The sequence below is a fragment of the Mytilus californianus genome, unplaced genomic scaffold (assembly GCF_021869535.1).
Source record: "Mytilus californianus isolate M0D057914Y unplaced genomic scaffold, xbMytCali1.0.p SCAF_11, whole genome shotgun sequence".
NCBI lineage: Eukaryota > Metazoa > Mollusca > Bivalvia > Mytilida > Mytilidae > Mytilus > Mytilus californianus.
The window spans coordinates 17,979,535-17,990,619 of record NW_026262593.1 but is presented as its reverse complement, the minus strand read 5'-3'; the positions used below and the strand labels follow the sequence as shown (position 1 = coordinate 17,990,619).

The following is an 11,085-nucleotide window of genomic DNA, read 5'->3' as shown; positions in this document are numbered from 1 at the left end:
ATAATATATGTTCCTAAAGCATTTATTCTGTTGGGCACAAGTACTGTTATATTTGCTCCAGTGAAAATAATATTCTAGAATATTTTTTTCCATTTGGATCTTATATTTTGAAGAAACTTCTATTTTATGACAGTCTTTATTTTACCACAAATTGCTTAAAATATATGGATGTAAAAGATACAAATACAGATATAAAATGAAAGAGACACAAAGTATACTTGAATGAGTACGTTGTGGGGGATTCTAGTTATCGAACACTGTCTCTATTCTATATTTTTAGCTGTGTAGTATCGGTTTTGATGTATCATTTGTGTTTGAGGACACAATTACACCAGAGTTGGAGAGAGTTGTTCAAGAAAATAGAGAACAGATGATTGAAGGAATAAAATATAGGGGAAATGTAAGTATTTTAAATTTGTTTTATTATTAGGTTTTTATTTTCTTAGAAAAAAAGTATTAACTATAAAAAGGGAGATGTGGTATGATTGCCAGTGAGATAACTATCGAAAGACCAAAGGACATGAACAATTACAGGTCACAGTACCACCCTCAACAATGAAAAAAACCTATACTGTATAGTAAGCTATAAAATTCTTGACTGTTTACTGTTTGAATATAAATACTTAAAGATAATGTCTATAATCCAATTAGGTATAAACAAGAAACTTCCATCAGAAATCACATGTGTGAATTGAGTTATCTACATGTTGTTAAATAAAATAACCTTGTCTGTATTTTTATACGACCGCAAAAATTGAAAATTTTTTGGTCGTATATTGGTATGACGTTGGCGTCGTCGTCGTCGTCGTCGTCGTTGTCGTCGTCGTCGTCGTCCGGCGTCGTCTGGCGTCGTCCGAAGACACATTGGTTTTCGCACTCTAACTTTAGTTTAAGTGAATGGATCTCCATGAAATTTTACCATAAGGTTCAATACCATGAAAGGAAGGTTGGGATTGATTTTGGGGGTTATGGTACCAACAGTTAAGGAATAAGGGGCCAAAAAGGGGCCAACAATAAGCATTTTTGTAACTTCCAGACAATAACTTGTGTGTAAGTGTATGGATCTCTCTGACATTGTACCACAAGGTTCCATATCACAAAGGGAAGGCTGTAATTGATTTTGGGGGTAATTGCCTCAAAATGTTAGGAATTAGGGGCCAAAAAAGGGGCAAAAAACAAGCATTTTTCTAGTTTCATGACAAAAACTTGTGTGTAAGTATTTGGATATTTCTGAAATTGTACTACAAGGTTCCATATCACAAAGGGAAAGCTGGAATTGAGTTTGGGGGTAATTGCCCGAAACGTTTAGGAATTGGGGGCCAAAAAGGGGCCAAAAATAAGCATTTTTCTAGTTTCCAGACAATAACTTGTGTTCAAGTGTATGGATCTCTCTGAAATTGTACTGCAAGGTACCATACCACAAAGGGAAGGCTGAGATTGAGTTTGGGGGTGATGAATCATAAGGGGGTTCAAAAAATTTTGGGGGGGGGATTTTTTTTTTTTTCTTTTTTTTTCTTTTTTTCCTTTTTTTTTTCTTTTAAAATTTTCCATTTTAAGTTGGTTATTTCTGATTTATATTTAAAAGCAAATAATAATGATATGGTAGGAGATACACTCCAAACAGGATGTGTAAATTATTATATAATAAGTATTGTGCAATAGCAAGAAATTTTCAATTGCACAGTATTGCACAATAGCAAGAAATCTTCAATTGCACAGTATTGCGCAATAGCAAGAAATCTTCAATTGCACAGTATTGCGCAATAGCAAGAAATATCCAATAGCACAATATTGCGCAATAGCAAGAAATTGTCAATTGTACAGTATTGCACAATAGCAAGAAATAATCAATTGCACAGTATTGTGCAAAAGAAGATACTTCGTATAAATTGCTTATTTCTTGATCAATTTCAATGGGGATTTATTCTTGAATTCTTGGGGTTCTTTAATATGCTGAATCTAACCGTGTATTAAGTTTTTGGATTTTGGGCCCCGTTTTTAAATTGGTCCACATTGAGGTCCAAAGGGTCCAAAATTTAACTTTGTTTGATTTCATCAAAAATTGAATGATTGGGGTTCTTTGATATGCCGAATCTAACCGTGTATTTAGATTCTTAATTTTTGGTTCTGTTTTCAAATTGGTCTACATAAAGGTCCAAAGGGTCCAAAATTAAACTTAGTTTGATTTCAACAAAAATTGAATATATGGGGTTCTTTGATATGCTGAATCTAACCATGTATTTAGATTTTTGATTATGGGCCCAGTTTTCAAGTTGGTCCAAAATCGGGGTCCAAAATTAAACTTTGTTTGATTTCAACAAAAATTGAATATATGGGGTTCTTTGATATGCTGAATCTAACCATGTATTTAGATTTTTGATTATGGGCCCAGTTTTCAAGTTGGTCCAAATCGGGGTCCAAAATTAAACTTTGTTTGATTTCAACAAAAATTGAATATATGGGGTTCTTTGATATGCTGAATCTAACCATGTATTTAGATTTTTGATTGTTGGGCCCCGTTATCAACTTTGTCCACATTGAGATCAAAAGGGTCCAAAATTAAACTTTGTTTGATTTCATCAAAAATTGAATATATGGGGTTCTTTGATATGCTGAATCTAACCATGTATTTAGATTTTTGATTATGGGCCCAGTTTTCTAGTTGGTCCAAATCGGGGTCCAAAATTAAACTTTGTTTGATTTCAACAAAAATTGAATATATGGGGTTCTTTGATATGCTGAATCTAACCATGTATTTAGATTTTTGATTATGGGCCCAGTTTTCTAGTTGGTCCAAATCGGGGTCCAAAATTAAACTTTGTTTGATTTCAACAAAAATTGAATATATGGGGTTCTGTAATATGCTGAATCTAACCGTGTATTAAGTTTTTGGATTTTGGGCCCCCTTTTTAAATTGGTCCACATTGAAGTCCAAAGGGTCCAAAATTTAACTTTGTTTGATTTCATCAAAAATTGAATTATTGGGGTTCTTTGATATGCCGAATCTAACCGTGTATTTAGATTCTTAATTTTTGGTTCCGTTTTCAAATTGGTCTACATAAAGGTCCAAAGGGTCCAAAATTAAACTAAGTTTGATTTTAACAAAAATTGAATTTTTAGGGTTCTTTGATATGCTGAATCTAAACATGTATTTAGATTTTTGATTATGGGCCCAGTTTTCAAGTTGGTCCAAATCGGGGTCCAAAATTAAACTTTATTTGATTTCAACAAAAATTGAATATATGGGGTTCTTTGATATGCTGAATCTAACCATGTATTTAGATTTTTGAATTCTTGGGGTTCTTTGATATGCTGAATCTAACCATGTATTTAGATTTTGGATATTGGACCATAATAGGTGAATGTCCAATTTAAAATTTTTAAGTTCTTAGACCACATTCATTCTGTGTCAGAAACCTATGCTGTGTCAAATATTTAATCACAATCCAAATTCAGAGCTGTATCAAGCTTGAATGTTGTGTCCATACTTGCCCCAACTGTTCAGGGTTCGACCTCTGCGGTCGTATCAAGCTGCGCCCTGCGGAGCATTTTATTACAAACTATAAAGCAGCTTCTTTGGAGATATCTTTTTTGTTCATTTATTTATTAATTACTTTATAATAAGAATGCATGTTTGAATAGGATGATAAATGGAGGAAAATGAATCATTTAAAAGAAAAGGAATGCAGCAGATTCCTGGAAGAGATGATGTCTGTAGGTTTGGACCTGAAACCTTATGTAGAAAGTAAGAATTCATTAATGTTTTTTCAATAAGGAACAATGATGTTATTGCAAACGAAATGAAACATTTCCACAGAGTCATCTCCTCTTGGTCAAGGTATTTAAACTTTTGTCAGTTTTATTGTCCCATTGAAAAATACAATAGCTATTGTTCTCTGTGTAGTTTATTCACTGGGACCTTTAAATTTCTAATAAGAGAAATCCATCACTCATTTATAATTTACCGGAGTAAATAAATTATCTTCTAAGTAAATGAAAATATATGCATCAACTCTCAAAAATGCATATGATGTTGTACTTATTCAATATTAATAATATATTTTTAATCTGTTCAATATAAACACTGATTTAATCATAAAAAGTTGATTTCTGACAAAATTTTTGGCAGTGAGCTTTTCTCAATCACTTGGCGCCCATCGTCGTCCCTTAACTTTTACAAAAATCTTCTCTGAAACTACTGGACCAAATTTAACCAAACTTGGCCACAATCATTGGGATATCTAGTTTAAAAAATGTGTCTGATGACCCCACCCGCCAACCAAGATGGCCGACATGGCAAAAAATAGAACATAGGGGTAAAATGCAAGTTTTGTGTCTTAATTTGAAAATCGTTATAAAAAGAGAAAATCTGACAGGACAAAAATGTTCAGAATGTTGAGCTCTACCAATTGTTCTTTGACCTCAAAACTGTCAGGCGACTTCTTATAGGAGTTATTGCCCTTAAATGACAAATTTTACCAATTTTTATCATTATTGCCTTTTATCTTGAAAACTTTTATAGTTAGAGAGAAACTTTAAGTTGCAAAAATTATCAGCAAGACAAGATCTACATATAAGTATGTATTGTAGAAATTGTCATTTGACTTCAAATTAGAGTTATTGCCCTTAATTAGCTTTGATGACGATTTTTACCAATTTTTGGCGGTTTTGTCATATCTTAAAAATTATAATAGATAGATAGATAGAAACTTAGATAAGCAAAAATTATCAACAAGACAAGATCTACATTTCAGACAATATGGAGGAAATTTTCCGACAACTCCTTATTGGAGTTATTGCCCTTTAATGACAATTTTTACCAATTTTTTTGTGTTTTCCCTTATATGATAAAATCATAAGAGATAAATAGAAACTTTAAATAACAAAAATGATCAGCAAGGCAAGACCAACAAACATGTCAAATTTTGCTGATATAGTTAGTAGACTGTCACTCTTCATAGGAGTGTTTGCCCTTAAATGAGGGTTTTTTTACCCTCTTTTCTGTTTTGAGCAAAAACTAAAGAATATAGAGAGAAACTAAACACAAAATGATCAGCAATACAAGATCAACAAAAAAGAAATTTTGTCATGAATTCTATGCTTGTCTACAATGTTGGAGAGTTAATTGTTGATTATGCATATAGACCTAGGTGAGCGACACAGGCTCTTTAGAGCCTCTAGTTTATTTGAGTTATCCCTTGGATGAATTTTACATTTATGACATTGCTATCATGCTGTCTCTCAAATTTTTAATAAATAATTAAGGCTTAATACATGTTCCTGAATAGTGATATCATTTCTTGTGACTTTAAAACCTTAATATCATTTTTAACTTTTCTGTATTATTAAAGATTTTTTTATTTTTCCATAGGTGATTGTTTTGTGGCACTTACAATGAATACAGCTCAGTTTGCAAAGATTTGTATGACAATGACGAAAGATTTGTTGACATTACACACCTTGGAGTTATCTCCCCTCATCACAGATACAATAACTGAAGTATTTAAAGCACAACTGTTACATTTTGAGGATAGTTTGAAAAACCCAGATTTTAAAACAGAGGTAATCACAGTTTGTATTACAAATAATCAAATGAGACTCAGTGGTGATTTGGATTTTCTTACTACCACTCTCGTTTGTAGATTTGAGAAACTGTCAATAGACAAGTATTAATAAAAATAGAATGCATGTGAAAACTTGTACAATTTGTTATTACCAAATTTTGATTCTATATGTTGTTCTAAAAATCTTTATAATTTTATGGTCTTCATTCATAATTCTCTTTAAAAAAATAATAATTTACAGTATTCAAGTTAATTGCAGTAAAAGTAACCATATACAAATGAATGATTCATTAACAAAAGAAACGACAACCATTATATTTTTTGGAGTCAAAAGTTCTGTTGCATATAACTTTTTTAAAAATGATTGAAATGAGTAAAAAGTTTGACACATTAATGAAGTCATCAACACCAAATTCTGTGAAAACAAAATTTTCTTAATTTAATTTTTGACATTTAAAAAAAAACCACTTGTAACCCAAATAACCATAAAAATTTTGCAAAATTTGTTTAAACTAAAGTCTTGCTTATCTTTTCACCTGAAAACAATAAAAATGTCTTTGATTTTCAGTTTCTTAATTGAATTTATTTCTAAATAACATTTTGGAATTGACTTATCTCAGACTTTTGTGGTTGAAATCTCCATTGTTACCACAAAAATGAAAATGTCTCTGTAAACTCTGCATTAATTCCAAGGTTTTGCTTAAATATACTACATTTCTACAAATTTGTAACAAAAAAAACAAATTATGAAACTAACTATATATGGTAAATGTGGTTCGTTATTTGTGTTGTAGGGTATATATTGATTTAAAACATTAATTTGATTACATCACTAAATACCAATGAATACTTAGGAGCAGAAAATGAACAGTTTAGTATTTTTCTCCTACTTTGATCAAGATTTTGCAACATTATACATTAACATATATTTATGAACTATAAAAAAAAAACTTTACTTATAACACAACAGACATCTAGAGCTGAACATGCAGTCTTCAATAACAGACATGGGTCTTTATCATTGTCATGTCAAGTTCTAAATCGTCCCAAGTCTAGAAAAGATGTGAACAAATTAAATGTAGACCTATCAAACATTTTACATTAACACCAATTTCCTGAAAGGATTAACAAACACAACAAAATATAGGTAAATAAAGACTGCCACAAACAAGGATCCTGACACAGTAACATGACAGCATAAAAACAAATTTTACTGTACCCATCTCGGTCCCTTTTCGTCAGTGGAAAAAAGAAGGAATGTACTTTTGTGTAAAAAAAAAACATTTTTCTCTATGATACTATTATCATGGATTGCTCTGATGCAAGAATGCAGGCATATATAAATAAAATTAATCATATAATATGTAATGTTTGAAATGTTCCTTGCTATGAACGACATCAGTTGTATGGCTTAACTTTTGTGATGTTTTTAACTATTGATAATGTTGACTGTAATTTGCTTATTGTATTTTTATGTTTTTCAGCACAAGTTTATATTGAAGAATGCCAAATATGTCCTGGAGACCTTAATGAAGAAAGTGGAAGAACAATTTAAAACCAGATCAATATCATTCCCAAAACAGTTAGTGTCGGTCAGTGGAAAGTACAAGAAACTAGAATCACTTTCAAAATCATCTGGTAGCTGAATTTGAAGTACCATAATTAAGATATACAGAACCAATATTTATTGTACCATGTGAAAATTACTGTCATAGTGACCAACATAATAGTTTAAAATCCTGAAATGGAAAACTATATTAATGTACATATAACAGTTCTTATATCAGTTGTGGTGATAAAAACACAGATTTTACCATAATTCACAAATTCTAGCTTTTGTTTATGTATTATAGCTTGATTTTGTGGTAATTTTGTTTATTTCATGTTTGCAAAAAATACCATGAACATTTTTTAAATTACATGAACGGTAATTTCTATGGACATGTTGAAAATTGTTGCAAAATCACAAATACTGATGTACATGTATATTATTATGTCTTTTTTAATGTTCAAATCCAACTAAGTATGACCAAATTTGCTGCAATTTTATCTGTAGGTGTAACAAATTTAAGTGAAGTAACCATACCTTTTTTGTGGTATTAAATCTTCACTAATTGAGTACAAATATTACAAACACACATTAAACAAAATCTTAATGTATCGTCCCAAATTAAAGAAGGCATTTGTTATACAAAGAAAATAAAACCAAGAGGATTTAATTTATGTATATAACATATTTTATAATTTATAGTATTTTTCATTTATTTTGATATGTAAAGTGCAATACTTGTTTTTATTTTGTTATTTAATATTAATTAAAGATATTATATGAAGAACTTTCTTTCATTATTATTTGGCCACTATTGTCAAGAATCATACATTCATGTCAATCAGTTTAATTGAAGTCTGGAGCTGGCATGTCAGTTAACTGCTAGTAGTCTGTATTATTGTCATTTTGTTTATTTCTTTGGTTACATCTTCTGACACCAGACTCGGACTTCTCTTGAACTGAATTTTAATGTGCGTATTGTTATGCGTTTACTTTTCTACATTGGCTAGAGCTATAGGGGGAGGGTTGAGATCTCATAAACATGTTTAACCCCGCCGCATTTTTGCGCCTGTCCCAAGTCAGGAGCCTCTAGCCTTTGTTAGTCTTGTATTATTTTTAATTTTAGTTTCTTGTGTACAATTTGGAGTTTAGTATGGCGTTCATTATCACTGAACTAGTATATACATGTATATTTGTTTAGGGGCCAGCTGAAGGACGCCTCCGGGTGCGGGAATTTCTCGCTGCATTGAAGACCTGTTGGTGACCTTCTGCTGTTGTCTGTTCTATGGTCGGGTTGTTGTCTCTTTGACACATTCCCCATTTCCATTCTCAATTTTATTTATCATTTCCCTGATCATTTCATGGATTGTAGGTTTTGTTAAAATTGTGTACGTGTTCACTTTTCCTACCTTTAATAGGGGTGTTCAAAGTGAAACTGATAAAATAGATATTTGTAAAAAAAAATATTTATCATAAAATACTTTTAATATTATTTGGAAATTGTATCTTGCTCAGTGTATTACAGTTAATCATGTAAAAAAAAAAACAAAAAACTTCAAAGTTTTATGCCTTCTTACAATAGAAGGTGGCATATTGTTTTCGAGTCCATGTGCTCCTGAATCCCATAGGGTTAAAGTTTTGAGTTTCCACTGACACAGATAGTGTTGAAATTTATATTTTGTAAACAAACCAGATTTTTTCAGATTTTAAGGGAAAAAAACCAACTTGAATAGAAACTATCAAATAAGAATTATAATCTCAACTATTCTTTATATTCTAATGTACTCATTGGTAACACTTTCCTCTGCATTGAAATGAGACTGACAGGTACCAGTTCTGCTGGATAATTTTCTTTTCTGGTATGTTCTGAGATGAAAGTTTAGATCGACAAATTCGTCCAAATCTGAAAAGTCTTTGAAACGATGACCTCTCATTGAGGGAGATTCATAAATTGACTTGGTCAATGAACTATCTTCAGTATGTTCATAATCATTATAATCAGTCTGCAAAATAAAAATCCTCCAGCTAAAACTTAAGGAGTTAAGCAGACACACAATACACCCTTCATTCAAAATAAAACAAAATATGACCTCCTTCAAACCCTGACAATATCAGGGGCGTAGCTAGGTATCCAATAAACTGCAGGCACAAATTGTGGCAGGGGGTCTGGGCAGTGGCCTGGTGGGGCGGTTTTACCATTTTTAGGTGCAAAATTTTTGTGTACAAAAACACATAAAATTTCCTGGTAATTTTATCATGATAATATACAAAAGAAAAGTTCGAAGAATTTTAACAATTTTACAATAACATCTGATTAATGAATTAATGCAGTACAATCGAAAATCTAAAATCAAATATTTACAGTATGTGTAGATCAGCGTAGACTTATAATGATACAGTTCATCCTGTTTAGTATTTTCATATCTATACCTTTCTGATTGCTGATAATTGATATATACGTCAATTGATAGTACATATTGGTCATTACACGTAGATCTTAGAGTACTCAATTTACTGAAAGCTAGTTGATTGATTGCTAAATGTCCAGTGTCAAATAGTTCATGCATGTTCAGGACAAATACAAATTTACAATAAATACAATAGGTAGGTCCTGTAATAAGGATTGTACAGGATGAAGGTCTGGAATTTTGGAAATGCCATTGGAAAATGAGGGTTTATTGGATAGGGACAGAAATTTTGCCTTTCAGCAGACCACCTATGGAATCCTCAAAGAGTTGTTGCAAGTTTTCTTAACGTGCAGAGAGTGTGGTATTCTCTCTACACTAGGCTTCAGATTTAATGTCCCCATTCTGACTAGACATGACTGCCTATTTATACATCCTGCACAGCTAGACGGATGCCCTTCTTTGGCAAGGGTTTTATTGTAGGTCGGATGAAGACCAAGAGGAAAGCTACTTGAAAGCCAACAACTAACAAAAAAATCATGCATCTAAGAAAAAAATGTCGGTTTTAAGCATGTTGAGGTTCATTCAAGTATTTGTTGATAGAAGTGAAATGATCTGAACCCAACTTCTAGTTTCCAGTTTCTATATAAGATGGTATAAGGTACATACAATTATATCCAATTCTCCAGTCACTAAGGATGATAGACTAGTGTACAAATGACATTTGATAATTAAAGAGTTTTGACGACTTTAAGTGCATCTACAGATAACACTGTCATTATTTTGTGAAAAATTTATGTGTAGGCACATGTCTCAAGTGCCCAACAGCATCTACGCCCCTGAATATGCAGACCATTGTAGTACAGTGGTTGTCTTTGGTTCATGTCAAATTTCTCTTTTGGGTCCTTTATACTATACCTGGACAATCATTCAATCCTCTAACAAAGGGACACACACACAGGCAATGGATGATTTGGAGGTTGACTTATTTATAGACCTCTGTCTATTGGTGAAGACTATGTTCATCCTGATGTCTTGATTATTTTACCGATCTATATAGGTTTTTGTTTTATACCCCAAACCTTAAAATCATAGGGTTGCAGGGTAAAACAACTACATTTGCAATTTCATTCTTTGGTTAGAGATGTCTCGAATGTTGAAGTGGCAAAGTTCATATTGCTAAACTTATATATCCTATTTCATTTTTTTATAAGACTGATTTTGTTGAGTTTCCTTATGGGTAACCTTGAAAATTAATCAGACAAAAAGAAAATGTGAAGTGCACAACACCATGTGATATCAATCTATTATGTCAAGTTTCATTCCATTCAAACTCTAACTAAATAAGATTAGCTCTGACATCTTTCTAATATAGTAAAATTCAAGGTGTGCAATGGGAAACTCCAAGAAATCAATCTGATAAAAAATCAAACAGGTTATAATAAATATTGCATAAGTTTTTTACCGTTGGTATAAACAGCGGTATATTTTGTGTTAAGTTTGAATAAACTTGACAAAAATGTGTGGCTATAAATTCATAAAGGTAATATTATATTCACTCATAAGG

At 31.6% G+C, this 11,085-nt stretch overlaps 1 protein-coding gene across 1 annotated transcript in view; it reads left to right on the top strand.

Moving 5' to 3' along the window:
• LOC127720703 (exocyst complex component 8-like) overlaps positions 1-7,900 on the top strand; it is a 49,989-nt gene extending 42,089 nt beyond the window's left edge. The window contains exons 13-16 of the mRNA XM_052227458.1: positions 281-400; positions 3,643-3,745; positions 5,372-5,562; positions 7,049-7,900. Coding sequence (XP_052083418.1) covers positions 281-400; positions 3,643-3,745; positions 5,372-5,562; positions 7,049-7,210 — 576 coding nt within the window. The 3' untranslated portion in view covers positions 7,211-7,900. The remainder of the gene's footprint in view (positions 1-280; positions 401-3,642; positions 3,746-5,371; positions 5,563-7,048) is intronic.
• The last annotated feature ends 3,185 nt before the right edge of the window (positions 7,901-11,085 follow it).